Source organism: Hemitrygon akajei, chromosome 18 (genome assembly GCF_048418815.1).
Source record: "Hemitrygon akajei chromosome 18, sHemAka1.3, whole genome shotgun sequence".
Lineage (NCBI taxonomy): Eukaryota > Metazoa > Chordata > Chondrichthyes > Myliobatiformes > Dasyatidae > Hemitrygon > Hemitrygon akajei.
In genome coordinates this window covers 3,117,187-3,141,887 of record NC_133141.1, presented here as the reverse complement: position 1 = coordinate 3,141,887, position 24,701 = coordinate 3,117,187, and the positions used below count along the sequence as shown (strand labels likewise).

General features: G+C 42.3%; 1 protein-coding gene across 1 annotated transcript in view; it reads right to left on the bottom strand.

Moving 5' to 3' along the window:
- Positions 1-24,701, bottom strand: part of LOC140741028 (integrin alpha-8-like) — a 157,045-nt gene that overhangs the window by 49,497 nt on the left and 82,847 nt on the right. The window contains exons 15-18 of the mRNA XM_073070660.1: positions 16,528-16,641; positions 15,539-15,594; positions 12,821-12,972; positions 9,871-10,008 (exon numbers count right to left, since the gene is read on the bottom strand). Of these exons, the coding sequence (XP_072926761.1) occupies positions 9,871-10,008; positions 12,821-12,972; positions 15,539-15,594; positions 16,528-16,641 (460 nt within the window). The remainder of the gene's footprint in view (positions 1-9,870; positions 10,009-12,820; positions 12,973-15,538; positions 15,595-16,527; positions 16,642-24,701) is intronic.

The following is a 24,701-nucleotide window of genomic DNA, read 5'->3' as shown; positions in this document are numbered from 1 at the left end:
CCGGCAGCCCATTCCAAGCACTCACCACTCTCTGCATAAAAAAAACTTACCCCTGACATCTCCTCTCTACCTTTCGGAGGTCTTTCTCGTCTTTCTTTCAAGGAAAATTTACAATGACGTTGCTGGGACTGGAGGATATGAGTTATCGTGAATGGTTGAATAGGTTAGGACTTTATTCCCAAGAACGCAGGAGAATGATGCAAGATTTGATACAGGTATACAAAATTATGAGCGGTATAGATAAGAGTAAATGCAAGTAGACTTTTTCCACTGAGGTTGGGTTAGACTAGAACTAGAGGTCAAGGGTTAAGGGTGAAAGGTGAGAAGTTTAAGGAGAACATGAGGGGGAACTTCTTCTCTCAGAGCGTGGTGAGAGTGTGGAATGATCTGCCAGCGCAAGTGGTGCAGGCAAGCTTGATTTCAATGTTTCATTTTCATTTTTAGAATCTTTTTATTGGTACAAAATCTTCTACAGCTATAAAATGATACAAAACTTCAACAAATTAATATGTATACAGTTAATAAAGCTGAAGAAAAGAAAAGCTGGTCGTAATATATAAAAATGGAAAAAAAATGTCATATGTAAGGAAAAGAAGGAAAAAAAACCCACTGATTACAAAAAAAAAAGGAAAAAGAAAACCATTAGGAATCAACCCCCCGGAGCAATACGTCTTACCATCATCTATATATAAAGAAAAAGAGTCATCAACCGCCAATTCATATTTATTTTAAAAAAAATAAAATTGTAAGGAAACCATATAAAATAATTCAAATTAAATGATAGTATTTGGCAAAAGACCCCCATCTTCTCTCAAAATCGAATCAGGGATCAAAAGTTCTACTTCTAATTTTTTCCAAACTGAGACATAACATTACTTGAGAAAACCATTCAATTAATGTAGGGGCAGAAGTAACTTTCCATTTTAATAAAATAGCCCTTCTTGCCAGCAGTGTAACAAATGCAATTACATGTTGATCTGAAGATGAAATACCCTGAATATGATGCGGAACTATTCCAAATAGAACAGTCAATGTATTAGGTTGTAAATTAATTTTCAGAGCTTTAGAAATTGTAGAAAATAAAGATTTCCAAAATTATTTTAATGGAGAACATGACCAGAACATATGTGACGATTTCAATATTTAATAGAAGTGTGGATAGGTACATGGATAGTAAGGATATGGAGGGCTATGGTCCCAGAGCAGGTTGGTGGGTCTTGGCAGAATGATAGTTCAGCACAGACTTGGTGGACTAAAGAACCTGTTTCTGTGCTGTAGAGTTCTATGATTCTTTGTGTCATCTTTAAAATGAAATGTCAGATACATCTGATAATAGTATAGGAATGCATAAGCTTGTTCCAGACCAAGAAACTTGAACTGTTTTCTGCAAAGAAGAACAGACAGAATGGTGAATTGGACCTCTCCTTTGGTGAGTTTTCACATTGTCTTAGTGTATTTAAGTTGCCTTTTACTTTTGCTGGCTGCTGATAATTGTTCACTTGGAGTCTCAGCTTGAAAATTCTAACCTTGGTTTCCAAATCTGTCAGCAGTCTCGCTTCACCCACCTACCCACTTCTACCTTCTCGGTAATCTCTTACAGCCCTACAGCCTTCTGACATTCAGGGACTGGCCCTTATGTATTTTCAGTTGTAGCCCTTCCAATGTTGTCTGCTGAGTAGAAAGATTCTGTGATACAAGACATTCTGCATGAGCAACATCTCATATTCTATGTGGATAGCCTCCAACCTGTTGGGTGGTAACAAGCTGCAGATGTAGTCCTTGACCAGCCTCTCAAAGCATTTGCTTATTATTGAGGTGAGTGCGACAGGATGCCAGTCGTTCAGACATGTTACCTTGGTCTTGCCTTATGAACCTAAGCGTAACATCCTTGCTCTTATATTCCAGTCCTCTCAAAATGACTGCTAACATTGCATTTGCCTTCCTTAACACTGACTCAACCTGCAAGTTAACCTTTAGGCAATCCTGCACAAGAACTCCCAAGATCCTTTGCACACTTGACTTTTGAATTTTCTCCCCATTTACAAAATAGTCCACACCTTATTCCTTCTGCCAAAGTGCATGGCCATGCACTCCTCTATGCTATATTGAATTGAATTGAATTGACTTTATTTCTTACATCCTTCACATACATAAGGAGTAAAAATCTACGTTATGTCTCCATCTAAATGTGCAATGTATAGTAATTTGTAATAGATAGTATGTACAGTAAGATATACAATGGAACAGTCAATATAGCTTAGAAATGCAATTGTGTCAGCTGGAATTAACCAATCTGATGGCCTGGTGGAAGAAGCTGTCCTGGAATGTGTTGGTCCTGGCTTTAATGCTGTGGTACCATTTCCTGATTGGTAGCAGCTGGAACAGTTTGTAGTTGGGGCGACTTGGGACCCAATGATCCTATGGGCCCTTTTTATGCACCTGTTGCTGTAAATGTCCTGAATAGTGGGAAGTTCACAACTACAGATGCGCTGGGCTGTCCACACGACTCTCTACAGAGTCCTGCAATTAAGGGAGGTACAATTCCCATACCAGGCAGTGATGCAGCCAGTCAGGATGCTCTCAATTGTGCCCCTGTAGAAAGTCCTCAGGATTTGGGGGCCCATACCAAACTTCCTCAACTGTCTGAGGTGAAAGAGGTGCTGTTGTGCCTTTTTCACCACACAGCTGGTGTGTACAGACTACGTGAGGTCCTCGGTGATGTGAAAACTGAGGAAGTTAAAGCTGTCCACCCTCTCAACCCCAGATCCATTGATGTCAATAGGGATTAGCCCGTTTCCATTCCTCCTGTAATCCACAACCAGCTCCTTTGTTTTTGTGACATTGAGGGAGAGGTTGTTTTCTTGACACCACTGTGTCAGGGTGATGACTTCGTCTCCGTAGGCTGACTCATTAGTGTTTGAGACGAGGCCAATCAGTGTAGTGTTGTCAGCAAATTTAATTAGCAGATTGGAGCTGTAGGTGGTGACACAGTCATGGGTGTACAGAGAGTAAAGGAGGGGGTTTAGTACACAGCCCTGAGGGGCACCTGTGTTGAGAGACAGAGGGGCAGAGGTGAGGGAGCCCAGTCTTACCACCTGCTGGCGATCTAACAAGAAGTTGAGGATCCAGCTGCACAAGGTAAGGTGAAGGCTGAGGTCTCTGAGCTTCTTGTCGAGCCTGGATGGAACTATGGTGTTGAATGCTGAACTGTGGTCCAAGAACAGCATTCGCACATAAGCATCCCTCTTCTCCAGATGTGTAAGGATGGTATGTAGAGCTGTGGCTATTGCGTCCATCTGTCGATCGGTTGTGTTGGTAGGCGAATTGTAGGGGGTCCAGTGTGGGTGGTAGCATGCTGCAGACGTAGTCCTTGACCAGCCTCTCAAAGAATTTGCTTATTATTGAGGTGAGTGTGACAGGATGCCAGTCGTTCAGAATCTGCCACTTCTTTGCCCATTCTCCCAATCTGTCTCAGTCCTTCGGCAGACTCCCTACTTCCTCAACATTCCCCGTCCCTCCACCTATCTTGGTATTGTCCGCAAATCTGGCCTCAAAGCCATCAATCCTCCCATCCAAATTATTGACATACAACATAAATTGATGTGGTCCCAACACCAGCAGAACACCGCTAGTCAGTGGCAGCCAATCAGAAAAGGCTCTCTTTATTCCCAGTCTTTGCCTCCTGCTGATCAGCCAATGTTCTATCCATGCTTGTATCTTCCCTGTAATGCCACTGGCTCTTACCTTGTTAAGCAGCCTCATGAGCAGCACCTTGTCAAAGGCCTTCTGAAAATCCAAGTACACAACATCCACCGATTCTCCTTTGCCAAATCATCCTATTCTTAACCTCACTGGTGTATGACACAGGCAGCAATTCAGAGATAACTACCCCAGAGGTCCTGCATTTCAGCTTCCTGCCTAACTCTCTATATTTTCTATTCAGGACCTCCTTCCTTTTCCTACTTATGTCATTGGTATCAATATGTACCATGACTTCTGGCTGATCATCTTCCTCATTTAGAATGCTGTGGATACCATCCAAGAAATCCCCGATCCTGGCACGCGGGAGCAACATACCATCTGAGTGTATCTATTATGCCCTCAGAATCTGCTTTCTACTCCTCTAACTATGGAATCCCCTTTCACTACTGCACTCCTCTTCACCCACCCTTCCTTCTGAACCACAGAGCCAGGCTCCCTGTCAGAGACCTGGTCACTGCTGTTTCCTCTTGGTAGCTTCCCCACCCCCAACAGTAGTATTCTTATTATTGAGGGGAACTGCCACAGGGGTACTATGCACTGGCTGTCTATTCCCTCTCCTCCTGACAGTCACCCAGGTACCTGCCTCCTGCAACTTCGTGGTGACTAACTCCCTGTAGCTCCTATCTATCCTCATTCCCTGGTGTGGGCTGAAGGTTATCCAGCCGCAGCACCAGTTCCTGAACACGGTCTCTAAGGAGCTGCAGCTCAATGCACTTTGTGCAGATGTACTTACCAGGGAGACCAGAGGTCTCCCAAATTTCCCACATCTCACACAACGAACTTATCACTACCTCCAGACCCATTCACAGTGCACTAGGTGTATGGGGTGTCCTCGGTGGGTTAGCACCTCTAGTGATGGGCTTGTCATGCTCCGCCCAGGGGCAGCTCATTCACGCTTGGTCTCCATCTGCCACCCAGCTCTCACCAGTAGCTCCAAGTAACTGCACGCAACAGTCACCACACCCCGGTACAACTCTTCGACAGGTGGGCTCAACCAGGTGAGGATAGCCAGGAACCTCCTACCCCGGTGAGATAGGGATATGCCTATCCCAGCACGCGAAGCCAGTTCTGGCGGACTGGGTGGATGAGATCAACTGCAAGATCCAATGGCCAAGAAGGTGGTGCTGCAAGACACAGAAGGCGTCATTGCCATCCACTGCAGCTGAGGAAGCCTCCAGTTGTGATGGTTTTTTAAATTTATTTTTTTTATTGAAGTTCATCATCAAACAAACATTTCCATAAGATGTATTTCAGAAATTGTACATATACATTATATAATCATATATATCACAAAATCTCCACAAAGTATTTATCTGAGGTATACACTTATAGAAGAGAGTGGAAAGAAAAAACAAGCAAAAGGAAAGAACTATGTACGTGGGAAGTGGCCAAGAGTGGAACTGCCCCAGTGCAACGGCTTTTTCACTATAAAACTTCTCCCACACCAGTTACATCATCATCAGAAACGACGACAACCAATAGCTAGTACTAACAGATAAAGAACTTACAAGAAGCGTACTTACTTACTTAGAAAGTCTGCCTGTGCCTGCCCAAGCCTATTTTCACCCAAGCCACTCTAACACTGGCCCTTTGCAACAAAGGCCACTCCACTTACACTTGCTTCCTTTTGATTGGGCCTGCTCTGATTTCAGCCCACAGAAAGATATTTGAAAGCTCCCAAGCTCTTTTTAAACTTCATGCTGCATCACCAATGAATGACCTCATGTGCTGATTTCAGTCTACTTAAAGAACATTCATAGACCTCAGGTTAGGAAAGAAGATTAAGATTAATCTAACTTCAGTCATGCAAATTACCAGCTACTGAAATTGCATGCAGTGATGCTTCCACTTAGATTTAAAAGCCACACAATCTGATACTGTGTAATTCCCTATATAATCTGAATGATATGATATGACCTTAAAACATAGGAGCAGAATTAGGCCATTCAGTCCATCGAGTCTGCTCCACTATTCCATCATGGCTGATCCTGGATTCCACTCAACTCCATGCACCTGCCTTCTCGCCATATCCATTGATGCCCTGACTGATAGGAAACAATCAAATTCTGCCTTAAATATACTCACGGACTTGGCCTCCACTGCAGTCTGTGGCAGAGCATTCCACAGATTCACTATTCTTTGGCTAAAAATTCCTCCTCACCTCTGTTCTAAAGGGTCGCCCCTCAGTTTTGAGTATTAGCCCTCTAGTTCTGGATACCCCCACCATTGCAAATATCCTCTTCATATCCACCTTATCTAGTCCTTTCAACATTCAGTCAGTTGCAATGAGATCCCCATGCATTCTTCTAAATTCTAGTGAGAACAGGCCCAAAGCTGGCAAATGCTCCTCATATGTTAACCCCTTCATTCCCAGAAACATCCTTGTGAACCTCCCCTAAACTCTCTCCAATGACAACACATCCTTTTTGAGATATGGGTCACAAAACTGATGACAATACTCCAAGTGTGGCCTGACTAGTGTCTTATAAAGCTTCAGCATTATTTCCTTACTTTTATATTCTATTTCCCTTGAAATAAGTGCCAACATTGCATTTGCCTTCTTTACCACTGACTCAACCTGTAAATTAATCTTCTGGGAGTCTTGCACGAGGACTCACAAGTCCTTCTGCACCTCTGACGTTTGGACTTCTCATTTAGATAATAGTCTGCACTATTGTTCCTTTTACCAAAATGCATTATCAAACATTTCCCAACACGGTTTTCCATCTTCCTCTTTTTTAAACCCATTCTTCCAATTTGTCTAAGTCCTGCTGCAATCACATTGCTTCCTCAGCACCACCTACCCCTCATCTATCTTTGTATCATTCACAGACTTTGCCACAAAGTCATCAATTCCATTATCCAAATCACTGACAAACAATGTGAAAAATAGTGGTCCCAATACTGACCCCTGAGGAGCACCACTAGTTACTGGCAGCCAACCAGAAAAGGCCCCTTTTATTCCCATTCACTGCCTCCTACCTGTCAGCCATTCCTCTATCCATGCCAGAATCTTTCCTGTAAAGCCACAAGATTTTATCTCGCTAAGCACCCTCGTGAGGCACCTTATCAAATGTCTTCTGAATATCCAAGTAAATGACATCCACTACCTCTCCTTTGTCCACCCTATTTGTTACTTTCTTGAGGAACTCAAACAGAATTGTCAGGCAAGATTTCCTTTTACAGAAACCATTCTGACTTTGACTTATTTTATCATTAATCTCCAAGTACCTCAAAACTTCATTCTTAATAATAGATTCCAACGCTTTCCCAATCACTGAGGTTAGGCTAACTGGCCTATAATTTCCTTCCTTTTGCCTTCCTCCTTTCTTAAAGAGTGGAGTGACATTTGCAATCTTCCAGTTCTCTGGGACCATGCCAGATTCAAGTGATTCTTGAAAGATCATAACCAACGCATCAGTTATCTCTTCAGCAACCTCTCTCAGGACTGGGATGTAGTCCATCTGGTCCAGGTGACTTACCCACCTTAAGACCTTTCAGTTTGCATAGTAGCACTTTTTCCTTTGTAATAACAATGACACTCACTCCTGCTCCCGGACCCTCATGGATGTCTGGCACACTGCTAGTGTCTTCCACAGTGAAGACTGATGCAAAGTACCCATTAAGTTCATCTGCCATTTCTTTGTTCCCCATTACTACCTCACCAGCATCATTTCCCAGTGGTCCAATATCAACTCTCTCCTTCCTTTTACTCTTTATATAATTGAAAAAAAACTTTTAGTATCCTGCTTTATATTATTGGCTAATCTGCCCTCATATTTCATCTTTTCCCTTCTTAGAGTTTTTAGTTGCCTTTTGTTGGATTTTAAAAGTTTCCCAATCATCCAACTTCCCACTCACTTTTGCTACTTTATATGCCCTTTCCTTGGCTCTTATGCAGTCCTTTACTTCCTTTGTCAGCCATGGTTGCCTACCCCTGCCATTTAAGAACTCTTCCTCTGTGGGACATATTTATCTTGCGCCTTGTGAACTATTCCCAGAAACTTCAGCCATCATCCCCGCCAGCGCTCTCCTCCAATCGACCTAGACAAGCTTCTCTCTCATGCCTCTGTAATTCCCTTTATTCCACTGTGATACTGATACATGTGACTCAAATTGAAGTATGAATTCAGTCATATTATGATCACTGCCTCCTACGGGTTCCTTTACTGTAAGCTCCCTAATAAGATCTGGGTTATTAAACAACACCCAATCTATGATGATCTTTCCCCGAGTATGCTCAGGCACAAGCTACTCTAAAATGCCATCTTGTAGGCATTCAACAAATGTGATGGATTAAGGAGTCTCCAGTGACATGCTGCCTCTAGCAAATTGCAAGCTGTTCTGCTGAACAACTTTTGATGAGATTTAACACCTAGCAGAAGATTGCTTCTCTAAAGCCGTCTCAGTCATAGGCTTCAGATACAAGTATATACACCATATACATGTCCCTATGTATGTCTATCTTCCATCATGAAGACCTTAAAACTCTCTGCTTCTTCTCAACAACAGATCTGACCAGTTCCCCTCCACCACCATCCTCCTCCGTCTGGGGGAACAGGTCCTGTCACTCAACAGTTTCTCTTTTGGCCCCTCCCACTTTCTCCAACCTCAAGGTCGAGCCAGGAGCCACAGCTATGACTGCCTTTTCGTAGGATATGTGGAACAGTCCGTGTTCCAAGCCTTCCCTAGTAATGCTCCCCAACACTTTCTGCACTAAATTGACAATTCATCAATTTCATCAACTTTGCCCCCAAGTCAACCCTGTGCTTAAATTTACTTGGTCCACTTCTGACACCTCCCTCCCCTTTCTCAATCTCCCTGTCTCCATCTCTGGAGACAAACTGTCTACCGATATCTTTTATAAATCTCAAGCGAGAGAAAATCTGCAGATGCTGGAAGTCCAAGCAACGCACACAAAATGCTGGAGGAACTCAGGAGGTCAGGCAGCATCTGTGGAAAAAAGTAAACAGTTGACATTTTGGGCTAAGACCCTTCTTCAGGTCAGAGTAAGAAGGTGGGGGAGTGGAGGAAGAAGTACAAGGTGGCAGGTGATATGTGAAGCTGGGAGAGGGGGAAGGGATGAAGAAAGCTGAGAAATTGATTGGTGAAAGAGGTAAAGAGCAGGAGGAGGGGGAATCTGGTAGGAGAGAACGGAAGGCCATTGAAGAAAAGGAAGGGGTAGGAGCACCAGAGGGAGGCGATGAGCAGGTAAGGAGATCAGGTGAGAGAGTGAAACAGGAATGGTGAAGATAGGGGAATTAATGGTGAAGAGGGGGCACAATGAAAAGGAGAGTGGGGAGCCGAGCAGCTACGTTCCATCTGCCAGCAAAAGCACGATCTCCCTGTAGCCACCCATTTCAATTCCACTTCCTATTCCCATTCTAACACGTCAGTCCACTGGTCTCAGAAGGTTTCAAATGTCACTGGTAGGTCACTGTACAAGGTAAGGACAATGTATCTGCATCAGGGGAGGCTTGAGTTAGGTATGGTTTGATTTGACACCTCTGGAGAGAAAGGCTTACAAGTTCCAAACCCAACATCTGAAGCATACAAACACAAGTGGTTCCGCAGATAATGGAAATCCAGAGCAACACACACAAAATACTGGAGGAACTCAACAGGTCAGGCAGTATCTATGTAAATGAATAAACAGTCGACATTTCATGTTGAGGATCGGAAAAGAAGAGGAAAGTTCAAGTTCAAACTTCAAAATACATTTATTATCAAAGTATGTATCCATTATACAACTTTGAGATCTGCTTCCTAACAGGCAGCCATGAAACAGAGAACCAAAAACAAACCCCATATATGTATATAAAAAAAGACTGTCTAACACTCAATGTGCAGCAAATATAAAATCACATCAAGCCCATAAAAAATAAAATAAAGTAACCAATAAAAAAGACCGAACATCCAATGAGCAATAAAAGTGGGAGAAGGAATAGAGCTGTTTCTATCCTTGGATTGTTACACAGCAATGCATTTAATCACCGATCTTCCAACATTTTATTGCTAAGGGTTGCTTTAGGGCATTATTTTTCTCCTCCAAGAGACAAATTATATTCTTTCGACAGGTTCTGTGAGAGCCAATGATCGATAGCTTACCTTCTCTGTGACCAGGACCTTACTGTGAGGACTCAACACCATGGGCAGGGTGCCAGAGCTGCTCAGTGGCACCTCCGCTAGACTGCAGTTCATCGTCACAACAATCAGGCTCAGCTTGTCTTTAAACTCTGCTTCATCCTGCGAGACAATGACAAGAAGTTTGTTTCACCTGCACCAGAAATTTACAATGCAGTGGCGCCTGCCCTTTACCTCTCCCACCACTCACCCCTCAGCCCCACCCGGACTGCTGCTGATGGAAGAATTACTGGCAACTCAATGGGAAGAGGGTTGATTATCCTTGAAGTAATTTCAGGGTTAATTGTCCAAGGCTGGCAATTCTTGTTGGAGTTGTTCCTAGAAATTAAGTCAAATAATCTGCTGGCTGACTCTACTCCATTTCCAGTACTTATATACTGTACGTTATTGTGCCATAAAGCTTGTGCTCTCCTGGGTTGCTTCTAACAGTTTGCTTTAGAGTTCCTGCAGGATCTAGGACAATCACCAGGATTCCTATCTTACCACCATGTCTTTCACAACCACTTCCAGTCTGACCAAGTCAAAATGCCAGCCTGTTGATGCAGATACAGACCAAACACTGGCACTCACCACGACTGAGAGTACTCTGAGCAAGTTCCATGAACTATGCCCAGCTCCCAGGAAGGTTTTTACATTGCTTAGTGTATAGTAAAACTATGGAATGTTCGGGACCTTGGAGGTACCAAATGAATTGATGTTATTTTACTGATACACCAAAAGAGTTTTAATTTATATTTTAAAAAGATGTTACACAATAACATTTCAATGAACCCAATAAAAGGAGCTTAGGCAACAGATCCAGATGATGGAGTGCAGGAACTGAGGCTCCAGTTAGTGGACAGAGAACGTGAGGGTTGGAGTCCTGGCATGTGTCCAGGGGGTAATGAACTGGGGACCCAGCAGATAGGAAGGGAGCACAGGAAGTGGTGATTGGCGTGAAATATGCAAGAAATGGCGCCTGGATGAATGGAAATTGTAAGCAATACTTGGTGAGCCAAATACCAAACCATCAGGATTTCAGAATAACCAGATAAAGGATTATTGGACAACCTGCTGGAGGAACTCAATTGATCGAGCAGTATTTCTGTGAGGAAAGAAATTGTCGAAAGCCTGCACCATGTTGACAATGCTTTCCTCCTACACACGCTGCTCAACCCACTGAGTTCCTCCAGCAGATTCCTTTTTGCTCCCAAGTCCAGCAGTCTCAGTCTTTTAAAACTCAGGTAGTCCTTTGATGTAGAGTGGATTACGATTAATTGGGCTATCGGTTAATTGGGGTGACTCTTAAACTGCAATATCTAATCGAGAAAATAGCTGGGATTCCTTTGTTTATTTGGGCCACTATGCCTATTAATTGGGACAGGAGCCTGTTGCCTAACAGTTTCTTGTGTGGTCATTAGACACTACATAGCGCTTAGAGCAAACAGTTTTTAAATAATGTCAGTAGTGCGTATTTGTGTTCAAAAAGTACTGCATGGATTCCTCCGCCGATAACTAATACACAGGATCAGCAAAAGCTACAAAGTTGTAAACTCAGCCAGCTCCATCATGGGCACTGAGGACACCTTCAAAAGGGAATGCCTCAAAAAGGCAGATCTATCATTGAGGACATCAGGGTCGGGGTGCAGACACTGGCAATGTTTCTTCCTCTTCTGAATGGACATTAAACCCGGCCTCACCACTTTTTTTCTTTTTGCATAACTTATTTAATGCAAGACATATTAAAAAGTTGCATTACTTCTTACTGTAATTTAGTTTTTTTCAATTTTTATGTATTGCATTGTACTGCTGCCACATAACAACAAATTTCACGACATATGCCAGTGATATTAAACCTGATTCTGAAAGTTTGATAGTACTGTAGCACCATTGATTGTGTTCTAATTTGTTCTGTATTTCATTAAAATGCATAATTTGTTACTCAGTTAAACAATAGTTTGTCTTTTTTTACACCTTTTTAGCAATTCCTATGAAACTTCAGCTAATTTGGGGCAGCCACTTAATAGGGCCAAATTGTATTGGTCCTGATGGGTCAATTAACCAGAATTTATTATATATGCAAACTCCAATTAATATCATAGCAAAAGCCAGGTCTCTGAAAATTCCTTCAATAGTAATTGTACTTCAGAGATATTTGCCTAGATTGTAAAAGGGGGATAATTTTTATTGTATGGTGCTCTTCTGTTAAATTGATTTCTGGGAAGAGAGCAAGAAAAACTAGAACATGTAGTTCCTCTGTCATTCTGATAATGGTGCTGTTGGCCAAGTAAAGCTCTTGCTCTCAGCAGCCCCACCTGCGGATGTTCGTGGCTCTGAGCTCCAATTCTGCTCTGAGTAAAATGCATTTATTGTCAATGTATGTCCGCACAATGTAAATATCAGGTTTACAAAACTGAAACATGTCAGGTTAATGGACACAATGTTGATTAAAAGTGACAAACCTAACTTGAGTTCTTGTTTGTAAAAGTACCATTCATGATCTGACAAACATTCCTCAGCCTGAAGCATTAACTCCATTATTCATTCCGTGGATGCTTACTGAGCTGGGTGCTTATAACATTTTCTATTTTTTTTTAATTTCCAAGTTTACATATCTGCATTTTTTTTAAAATTTCCACTCAGGATCTTGTACATTCTAATCAAAGCTCCTATAAACCAGCCTAGCCTGTTCAACTTTTCTCAAGAGCCAGCCCATCCATTCCAGATTCAAATAAACTTGCTCTGAATTGTTTCCAATTCATTTTCTTTTCCTTATGTAAAAAGACTAATATTGCACACAGCATTTCAAAGGTGGCCCCACTAATGCCCTGTGGAATTGAAGTCTTAACCTGATGCTGAGTATCTTTATAGACAAAAACAATCCTCAGGGAGATCTCCTCCACCATCATGATCTTAAGTGAAGAGAAGCAGATACCTTGAGGTAAGCAGTGAAATTTTTGCAGAATTGTTCCTTGTTTTTTATTGGCGGAAACTGAAATTGTTCTTCTGTTTGGTGTGAATGCAGAAAGAATGTTCGTCTTTGAGACCTATGCTTGTTTTTGTCCAGCTCAACCTGAGCATTCAGAACTTGAAACCAAGGAAATGATAAAATTAAAATCTAAGTTTTATTTATAGAAAAACACAAGAACAGTTATTGACATAAAAGCTTAACATTATTTCCCTTGTGGCAGATGCCAGTTAACTTGTTGACTATTTTTAGTGCTTTTTCTTCTATTTGAGATTTCCAACTCTGACAGTACTTATGTTTGGAGGGAGCCAATGTGTGTGAACTAACACAAACATCTGTACATTTTCCTGCCAACATTGTATGCTAGAGATAACATCCGCACACTTACATAGCCAAGGAAACCAGGGGGTTGCGCATAGATTGATTGTCTGTCCATAAAGTGATGGTAGGCACACGAGTGTCTGTACGTAAGGTGACTGACAGGAGATGATAAAGTAGTGGTGGTTGGGGGTGTGGAGGGGTGGAATAGTGGGTGGAGGTGTTGATCAGCCTTACTGCTTGGAGAAAGTAACTATTTTTGAACCTGGCGGTCCTGGCGTGGATGCTACGTAGCCTCTGCCCTGATGAGAGTGGGACAAGCAGTCCATGAGCAGGGTAGCTGGGATCCTTTGTGATGTTACCGGCCTTTTTCCAACACCTTTCTGGATATATTATGTCCTTGATGGGGGGGTAAGTGGGTGCCGGTAATATGTTGGGCAGTTTTTACTACCCTTTGTAGAGGCTTCCTGTCCACTGCAGTGCAATTTCTGTACCATGCTGTGATGCAGCTTGTTAAGACGCTCTCTACTGTACATCTGACTCAAGTACAGATGTGCATTGGCCAGCTCTTTTTAGCCTCCTCAGAAAGTAGAGGCATTGGTGAGTTTTCTTCATTGTGTAGAATGTGCTCATGGGACCATGAGAAGTTGTGTGAGTTTAAAACTGCTCGAAGTTTCCACTGCTTTGCTCCCAATGTAAACAGAGGTGTGAGTGGTGCAAGTTCTCCTGAAGACAATAATCATCCCCTTTGTCTCATTGACATATACAAGATAAGATGATGAAAGACATTGATCGTGTGGATAGTCAGAGGCTTTATCCCAGGGCTGAAATGGCTAGCACGAGAGGGCACAGCTTTAAGTTGCTTGGAAGTAGGTACAGCGGAGATGTCAGGGGTAAGTTTTTTTTTAAATGCAGAGAGTGGTGAGTGCGTGGAATGGACTGCCAGTGATGGTGGTGGAGGTGGATACGATAGGGTCTCTTAAGAGACTCCTGGATAGGTAAATGGAGCTTAGAAAAATAGAGGGCTATGGGTAACCCTAGGTAATTTCTAAGGTAAGGACATGTTCAGCACAACTTTGTGAGCCAAAGGGCCTGTGTTGTGCTGTAGGTTTTCTACTTTTCAATGACATTGAGGAAGAGATTATTTGCCTGGCAACAGGCCTTGAGCTCTTCCACCTCCTCTTTGTAGGGCATCTCATAGTTGTTGATGATAAGCCCCATCACTGTCGTGTTATCAGCAAACTTTGCAATGGGATTACTAGGGTGTTTGACCATGCAGCCATGTGAGTAGAGTGTACAGTAGTGGGCTGCGAGGCACCTGTGTGGAAGATGATGGGGAAGGAGCACTTGTACATCCTGACTATTTGAGGTCTGTTGCTTAGGAAGTCCTACACCCAGTTAAACAGTGGTGTGTTTAGACTGAGGAGTAGGAGTCTGTTCAGCAGGGTCTGTGGGTTTGATTCTGTGCTACACTGTTCCATGTTCTGTGTTCTAAGGTGCCAAATTGGGAGTGTGCACAGGATCTCAAAAGACTGACAATAGACTTTGGACCAAATGTGCTCCCTACCACATGGACCATACACATTGGGGCCAATATCTGTAGACCAGCAGATTGGAGCCAATATCTGCTCATTTGAATTAGTATTTGAATGCCTACAGGTTATCAGTGTACATTGGATCTGACTACAATCAATACATTAACAGATCAGTTGTGCACAAAAGCCAAAAGCATCATATTTTCAGAGCATTAGTAAATGTTGAATAGCCATACATGTAATTGTATACTGCGATTTGTTGCTATGCAGTTTCTATGCCATTGTCTTATGACCGAGTACCAAATTCAATTCAAATGCTCTTTTAGTATGGGAGTTTACATTTTCCTTTCTCCATTGTCAGTAGTTAGTACTCATTAATTATCTGAATTTCTCATGCAGACAATGTTATGAATCTCACATGGATAGAAAGAACGCTGGGGCGTCTGAACGTTCAGGTGAATGAGGTTTCCTTCTCTTTCTTCACTATTCTGACAGGGATGAGCACACTGCCCTAGCGCTGCTCTGGGTAACATGAAAATGCAGACCAGACAGAAAAGGACAAAAAGGAAGAAACAGGCAAGAACAAAAAGACTAGGAAGGAGGGGTGAGACAGGGGCTGATAGGTGATAGGTGGAATGAGGTGAGGCGAGAAATGAAGGGCAAATAGAGCCAGCTGTGGGAGAGGGAGAGGGAGGCAAGATACAGTGGCTGGTTGGAAGGTAGAAACATAAGACAGAAGAAAAATAGACATAAATATAAATTGATAAAGGTGAATTCCACTTGGACAGAGTGTGCATAGAGCAGAATCCAACTATTTCAAATTTGCACTTACCGTAATGCTGAACAATATCATGGCCTTGCACTTCTGCACACATCTGCACCTTAAAACTGCAAAGCAATATGTTTTAAAACCAAAGCTATACAAATAATGTGGACGAGATAAACAAATTTAAAAAATCTACAGTAGGCCATGTTTCTCATCTTTGAATTACAGGATTTTAAGGGACTACCAATTCACTCAGCCTGTTGTCTTCAAATTACCACAAAATAATTCCATCCCCTTGAGCTACACATTTAATATGCTTTTCTTTTAATTCATAATTAAAATCATTACCTGACTCATTTAGTAATACCCTTGTGAAAAAGAATTCAACATTCTGAATATCCCTAGTATGAAGAAATTTTCCTTAACTCCTTTAATTATTGTTATGACAATTTTATATTTCCTCCATAATAATATTTAATGAACTTTGCATACATTTAACAGGCTACCAGATTTCTCTGGTGTTTCTTACATGGCAATATGTCAGTAAATGGAGGATACACTATGTATTGTGTCACCTTTTGTAACAACATAATTAAAATACACTATCTGCAGTCCAGTTAAGATCTTCAGATTTTCAGAACATTTTTTAATGTTTCTTTTTGACTTTAAACACATTCTATTAGCATTTTTAATGACTCCATCTCCAACACCACAGAACTTATGAAGTTATTCGCCAGGGCCCCTTTACCACATTTGAAGTTTTGAAATCTCACATTTAAGATCAACCTTTTATTCTGTTGCTTATACAGATTCACATGTACAACATCTTCACATTATAGGGCATTTTCAGGTTACTACGTCATACTTCTGAACTATCTTGTGTTGAAATCCTACATCAAGACTGAAAGACCAGTATAAAGACAAGAGTGGGAGTAGTGAGACAGAAACCTGAGGTGATTGGTTGGAGAGGAGAGGTAAAAGCTGACAGGGAGGTTGCAATAATTGAGTTTGCCTCTGTCTTAATATTTATCAGAAATACAATGGAAATTTCTTACCATGTCACAGGGATAGAAGTTCCAGACTTTGTGTTCAAGCATGTCTTGAATTCTGGATTCAGAATATCTGGTTCAAGTGTGAGTTTAACATTGGCTGCTACAACTGGTTTTGCCCTGTTGGAGCAAAGGAAAAATTTGTGGTCAGCACTTGTATTGTATCTCTGCAAACTGGGCCATCACTTTTTCCTCCCTCACTTGCATATGTAGCCAACTGAGGCACTGGCTTACAACATTCTCTTCTGATCTTTAGTTCACCCTTGTTAGCATCCACATACAAACTCCAAAAAGACTTTGAAAAAATGTTAAATATTTCAATAAGTCTAAATCGAGCTGCCTAATGATAATGATAATGGGAAGGAAGAGGGAGGTGAAAGATGTGCTTGGTGGTAGGATCCTTGTGTTTCTTTCCCTCCTTGCCCCCAGCTTCTAACTCTGACTGCTCATCTTTTTTTCTTCAGTCTTGCTGAAGGGTCTTTGCTAAAACGTCAACTATACTTTTTACCATAGATGCTGCCTAGCCTGCTGAGTTCCTCCAGAATTTTGTGTGTGTTGTTTGATGAAAGCAGTTGCCCCTTTCTTGAAACATTGTGACAAGTTGGCAAACAGCATTGTCAGCTTCTCTCCCGCAAGACCACGCTGCTTCAGGGACTGTGCGTGTTACTGACTTCTCTATTCTACATGCACTTACACTGAGAGCTCATCAACCACTCAAACTGCTGCAGAAGTTCATCGTCACTGCCTTATAGTAGGTCAGTGAATGTTGACTACATGGTCTTTAGTAAGGTATTTGACAAGGTCTTCATTGTAAGCTGATTCAGAAGATTAAGGTGCATGGAATTCATGGTCACTTTATAGATTGCTTTCAAAATTGGCTTGGCCATGGAGGACACAGGATAGTGATAGAGGGGCATTATTCTGACTGGATGTCTATGATCAATGTTCTGCAGGGATCAGTGCTGGGACCTCAGTTGTTTGGATAAAAATGTAAATAGACTGATTAACAAGTTTGTGGATTACTCAAAAAGTTTGAAGGAGATGCATGAGGTAGGTTTCTTTCCTCACTCAGGTGAGATGCCAGGTGTGATGGTAAAAGCAGACAATAGATGCATTTAGACAGGTACATGAGCAAGCATGGAATGAAGAGATGTGGATTATGTGGAGGCGAGAGTGGACATCAGACCGCTGGAAAACAATGCTGGAGAGGCAGTAATGGGGGACAACAAAATGGTGGACAAACTGAATAAGTATTTTGCATCAGTCTTCATTGTGGAAGACACTAACAGTATGGTGGAGGTTCCAGGTGTCAGGGGTCATGTAGTGTGTGAAGTTACCATAACTAGCGAGAAGGTTCTTGGAAAACTGAAAGGTCTGAAGGTAGATCAGTCACCTTAATCAGATGGTGTACATCTCACCGTTCAGAAAGAGGTGGCTGAAGAGATTGTGGAGGCATTAGTAATGATCTTTGAAGAATCACTAGATTCTGGAATGGTTCTGTAAGGCTGGAAAATTGCAAATATCACTCCACTCTTCAAAAAAGGAGAGAGGCAGAAGAAAGGAAACTATAAACCAGTTAGTCTGACCTCAGTGGTTGGGAAGAGGTTGGAGTCGATTCTGAAGGATGAGGTGTCAGGGTACTTGGAGGCACATGATAAAATAGGGCATAGTCAGCATGGATTCCTCAAGGGAAAATCTTGCCTGACAAATCTGTTGGAATTCTTTGAAGAAATAACAAGCGGGATAGGCAAAGGAGTATCTGTTGATGTTGTGTACTTGGATTTTCAGAAGGTGTTTGACAAGCTGCCACACATGAGCTCCTTAACAAGATATGAGTCCATGGTATTACAGGAAAGATTCTAGCATTGGTAAAGCAGTGGCTGATTGGTAGGAGGCAAAGAGTGGGAATAAAAGCAGATTTTTCTGGTTGTCTGCCACTGACTAGTGGTGTTCCACAGGGGTCTGTGTTGGGACTGATGCTTTTTACATTATATATACAATTTAGATGATGAAATTGACGGCTTTGTTGCAAAGCTTGCAGATGTTATAAAGATAGGTGAAGGGGCAGGTAGTTTTGAGGAAACAGAGAGCCTATGGAAGGATTTAGACAGATTAGGAGAATGAGAAATGAAATGGCAGATGAAATTCAGTGTTGGGAAATGTATGGCCATGCACTTTAGTAGAAGAAATAAAAGGTCGACTGTTTTCTGAATGGAGAGAAAATACAAAAAATGGAGTCCTTGGGAGTCCTTGTGCAGGATTCCCTAAAGGTTAATTTGCAGGTTTGAGTCGGTGGTGAGGAAGGTAAATGCAATGTTAGCATTCATTTCAAGAGGACGAGAATATACAAGCAAGGATGTAATGTTGAGACTTTATAGAGCACTGGTGAGGCCTCACCTGGGAGTATAGTGACCAATTTTGGATCCCTTATCTTAGAAAGGATATACTGAAACTGGAGCGGGTTCAAAAAAGGTTCATGAAAAGGATTGCAGGATTGAATGGCTTGTCACATGAAGAGCGTTTGATGGGTCTGAGCCTGTATTCACTGGAATTCAGAAGGATGAGGGGTGTCTTCACTGAAACCTATCGAATGGTGAAAGGCCTTGATAGAGTGGATGTGGAGAGGATGCTTCCTGTGGTGGGAGATTCCAAGACCAGAGGACACAGTCTCAGAACAGAGGGGCATCCTTTTAGAATGGCGATGAGGAGGAATTTCTTTAGCCAGAGAGTGGTGAATCTGTGGAATTCATTGCCACAGGCAGCTGTGGAGACCAAGTCTTTATGCATATTTAAGGCAGAGGTTGATAGATTGTTGATTGGTCATGGGATAAGAGGATACGGGGAGAAGGCAGGAGACTAGGGATAAGAGGAAAAATGCATCAGTAATGATGAAATGGCAGTGCAGACTCAATGGGCCAAATGGCCTAATTCGGCTCTATATCTTATGGTCTTATATAAAGGTATTTGGTGTCATGGTCAGCACAGATATTGTGGGCTGAATGGCCTGTCCCTGACACATACTCTTCTATGTTCTGAATGATCAGAAGTCAAAATAGATTGTAGTCAAGAGTTTGAAGATGCAGGATTAGTGTGATTGGATCTTTAAATAATGTATCCTGAGACCTCTTAGTATTAATGAAAGTTCATTCTCCTGTGATTGATTAATGACAGTTGTAATTTAAATCACCCAGGTTGAAATTTCACTCTTAACAAATCTTTACTGTGCTTTTGTTGCCATCTTTTGAATAACCTGTAACGGGGAGACAACGTTAGTATACACAAAGATTTTGCAATAAAATGAATAGGTGATATAATGAACATCTGAAGACACCCAGTAACATATAAACAATTTCAGCAAGTTTCAAAATTCACAATGTCAATCTGCTTGTGGAACTGTATCGGATCAATTGTGAGAATGTGGCAAATGCGCAGCGAATCGATTGGGCCTCCTCTGTGCCGGAGGCACTCCCTTTTTGCGCAGGCCATCAAGTGCACACGTTTTCACCTCAGCTGGCCCAGTTCATTGCTCCCGCACTGTAAGTTGCGCTGCATGTACAGTACTAACATGTCAGTTAAAATATTCAACCACACTACTCCATTGTTGGTCTTGCTTTGCGTTTATGTAACAGTTGGTGACAAGGATTAAAACATGAATGGGGACTCTACTCCAAGCACTCAATCCACTTTGGGGTGCACCCACGGCAAGATCGACCCCTGGAACCTGGCTGTAATGTAAGGCATCCTTCCTAGACTAGAAAGAACTCCTAGCAATGTTAAGACCAGTGGTAAAGCTAGAGAAAGTAATGTGCCTCAAGCTGCTCTTGGAAGAACTTGGGCAGAAGTACATTTATGCTCTGCACCTACAGAATGAATCTGAACTGACAGACATGCTTCAGGCTTTGGACTATGTTTGGGGATGCAGGACAATGCTTTTATGTCATGCTTCAGCTTCTCACAGCTACGGCAGACCCCGATGAGAAAAAAGACGATTTCATCACAACACTGATCTTAGTGGCACAGGACAGCAAGTACAAAGATATTCCCCAAAGCAAATTTGAAGAAACGATGCTTATCCAAGCATTGATTGTTAGAGTCTAAAGATGGAAGCACCCAGGAGAGTCTCCTGTCCAAAAAGCATGATTTGTCTTGGGACAAAGCACACTCCACAGCTTGCCACTGAGAGGCAGTCAAGAGAGGCCTTATACAGATTCAGCTACCTCCATCTCCACTGAGTCAGGCAGTACTGGAGCAAGAACTCCTTCTGGAGATGTCAATGTTTGCCAGGGAATTCCGACCCACAACCCACAGGCAACATCACGTAAGACTCCACAAAGATGTTAGCACTGTGCGTAAAGTTGTACCCAATGGCACAATTGCAAACATCAAAAGACACTCTCTCAGTTCTGTCAGTAGGTAGGGCACTTCGAGAGGGCGTGCTTCACAAAGCATCATGCCATCAGAATGCAGTAGAATTCAACCATCAACTCCATGCAAGGAGACAGCAGGAGCAAAGAAGTGGGCACCACTTTCCAAACCTATGACTTGGGCCATAGAATCCAGCCTCCTTACTTGGATTCACTTACAGTTGACAATCAGCCTCTGAAATTTGAGCTGGATATGGGGTCAGCCATCACCTTGTTAAGTGAATTATCCTTACACCAGATTCCAAAATTACCCCCATGACCACTGATCTCAGTGTTTCACAGCTACACTGAAGGTAGTGTGGACATGCATGGGGGCTTTTACGGTAGAAGTGGTTCAGCGGGGGACCTATTTCACTTACCCGTGCATGTGATCAATGGAAGCAAACGGCCTAATTTGCTGGGCAAAAAATAGGATTCAAAAGATGCCATTACGCTGTCCTGCATCAACCATATTGAGGAGAAACCCGCATTGATTTCTCCATTACAAAAGGACCAGCAGGTTTTCCAGGTGGATGCTTTGGGACAATACTGTGGTCTGGCAGTGATATTCAAGCTTAAGAAGAACTGCCAGCAAAGTGTTAATGTTTAAGTGCATCTTATCCAGGAACAAATTTGCAGCAGGCAAGAGGCCACACAGTAATACGATATACACACTAGGTCACAAATGTTTGTTACTAGAGCCCGAGTCTACAGGGCGCATCTTGCAGGAAGAAACCTACCGTAGATGTCGGATTATAAGCCGCTACTTTTTTCCCACATTTTGAACAGCTTTGAACACTGCGGCCTTTACTACAGTGCGGCTAATGCATGATTTTTTTTTCATGCCGCCAAAAACATTTTGCCTCGTAACAGTAGACCAATAAAATTGATGAGTAGTTCACAGAGGTCCAATGAAATTGTACGATAAATCAAGCGCACTTTCACAATTAAATTATTGTAAATCAGTCATTTGTACTCACCCTCATCAACATGGAAAACACTCGAAGAAAAGCATTGTGCTGCCTTTATGGCAGTTATTTAGTTTATAATATTTTCGCTTAGTAATTCATTTGTTAGTAATTTCTAAGTTAGAAGTGTTTTAACTATATTTGTTTTCTGTACTACATCCCGGGATGCTATGACGTCACACCCGGTTTCGCCGCGTCTTGTGGGAAAATGCCGGTTTGCGATAAACGGGAAGGCGGGGGGCGAGCGGCGGAGCCAAAACGCTGCTTTTAAGTTAAAGGCGATCAATAACTTTTCCTGGTAGGCTGCAGTATATATATTTTTTACCAGTCGTTAGGAGATATTGGAATGTTGTTCAGTAAAAAAGTATACGCAACGTAATTTGTGTTACCGATACGTATGTATATTTAAAAGTAGCCGCGTTACAGGCACGGTTCGAAAAAAAGCATTTGCAATATGTATTTGTTTATGTTACCATATGGATTTAATTAAAAGTTAAAAAATCCTCACGTGTAATATCTTTCTGTGTAAATATCTCATATTACAACGTGGGACACCTGCGGCCGAAAATCCGGTGCGGCCTAAAATCCGGTGCGGCCTGTACAAGTACAAAATTGATTTTCTTTCTAAAATTAGAGCCAGCGGCTTTTAATCAGGTGCGCTCTGTAGTGCGAAATCTACGGTAGTTACCAGCTGTCTTCCAGTCAAGTAGCAGAATATGAGCTGGCTGACAGAGGAATTGTCAGGCTACATTTGGATTATTTTTGCCAGCGAAATGTCTGGGACGCAGCAATCTACAAAAGCTTACTCTGCTGATGAAGACAGTGTCCTAGCAGATGAATCAATGGATGCTTCATCAGGAGAAGAGGGGATTCAGAGCCTCTGTCCTCAACATCAGCTAACTGGGAAGCCACAGAGAGAGAAGCTACTGCTCTGCAGCATTGCACGAGGTTGTGCTGGCCAATTGACTGCCACCAAGCAGGATAGACATTTCATCATTTTCCTCAGTTTACCTCATTTATTTCCTTCCTCTGCAGTTCCCATTTATAGGCGGCAGAGGTGAACTGTATCAGATTGCTTGCAAGAATAAGGTGAGTGCGCATGCGGTCGATTGATCGTGCGGTAAACTGATTGGACCTCCTATGCGCAGGAGGCACTCCCTTTTTGCGTGAGTTTTCAAGTGCGCATATTTTTGACTCAGCGGGCTTGAATGGTAGCTTCCACATTGTAAGTTGGCCAACGTGTACTCATACTAAAATGACTTAGTAAAAGTGCTCAATCATACTACTCCATTGTCATTCTTGCAACTCACATATGTAATTCCAAAAGAAATTCTAGGTTTGTGTCTTTATTCCTTTCTAATAACAACATTCCACTGAGCTTCTCACTTGCCTCCACTTATATCAGAGTGGTGTGGGAGAGGAGCTGAATAATACTGTTCAAGTATAAATTAAGACCATAAGATATTGGAGCAGAATTAGGCCATTTGGCCCATCGAGTCTGCTCCACCATTTCATCATGGCTGATCTAGTTTCCTCTCTGCCCCGGTCTCCTGCCTTCTTCCCATATCCCTTCATGCCCTGACTAATCAAGAATCTATCAGCCTTTGTCTTAAATATACCCAACGACTTGGTTTCCGCAGCTGCCCGTGGGAACAAATTCCATAGATTCTCCACTCTCTGGTTAAAGAAATTCCTCCTCATCTCCATTCTCAAAGGACACCCCTCTATTCTGAGTCTGTGTCCTCTGGTCTTAGACTCCCCCACCACAGCAAACATCCACTCCACATCCACTCTACTGAGGCCTTTCAACATTCAATAGATTTCAATGAAGACACCCATCATTCTTCTGAATTCCAGTAAGTACAGGTCCAGAGCCATCAAACACCCCCTTATGACAAGCCTTTCAATTCTAGAATCATCTTCATGAACCTCTTTTGAACCCTCTCCAGTGTCAGCACATTCTTTCTGTAAATTCCCTGGTTCATATTTTTTCTCTGTTACGCTGTTCTCTTCTGTGTAAGCTGCTTGTTTGGGTTACTGTTGAAGATAAGTGATAGGAGAATTGTGCGCCATCCAATTAGGATGGCCAGATTAAGGGGAGGTTTCTCTGGTGAAGGATACTAATATTGGGCTTGGGTCTTTTGTTCAGCGGGAGATGAAGGGAGAAGATGTAGGAGAGAAGAGGTTGTAGGACTCTTCCCAGAGTGGGGTCATGATCCGACGAAGGCCGGGGAGATCGAAGGAGGATCGGTGATGGGGAAACCGTGAGCTCCAACTTGTGCACATTAGACTGTTTCATTAAAATGGGCACTTTTCTTTTTTTTTGCTTTTTCTTTACTACTAACCCTTTAGTCAAATAAAGAATTATAAAGCTAAATCGCTTAATTGTATGCGGTGTACTGTCTGTTATTTCGTGGTACAGATTCGTAACAGGGAAACCAATCACACAGCATCCACACAAACAGGGGGTTTTCGGGGATTTTCTCTTCAATCTCCCACGTTTGGCGGGGCCAGAGATTGTCTTCCCTAGACTTACACAGCCGACAGAACTAGAATGTTTCATTTCTTAGATAAATGGCCCAAAACTGCTCACATACTCCAAGTGAGGCTTCAGCAGTGCTTTATAAAGTCTCAGCATTAGGTCCTTGATTTTATATTCTAGTCCTCTCAAAATGACTGCTAACATTACATTTGCCTTCCTCACCACTGACTCAACCTGCAATTTAACCTTTAATGAATCCTGCACAATAACTCCCAAGCCCCTTTGTACCTCAGTTTTTAAAATTTTCTCTCCATTTAGAAAATAGTT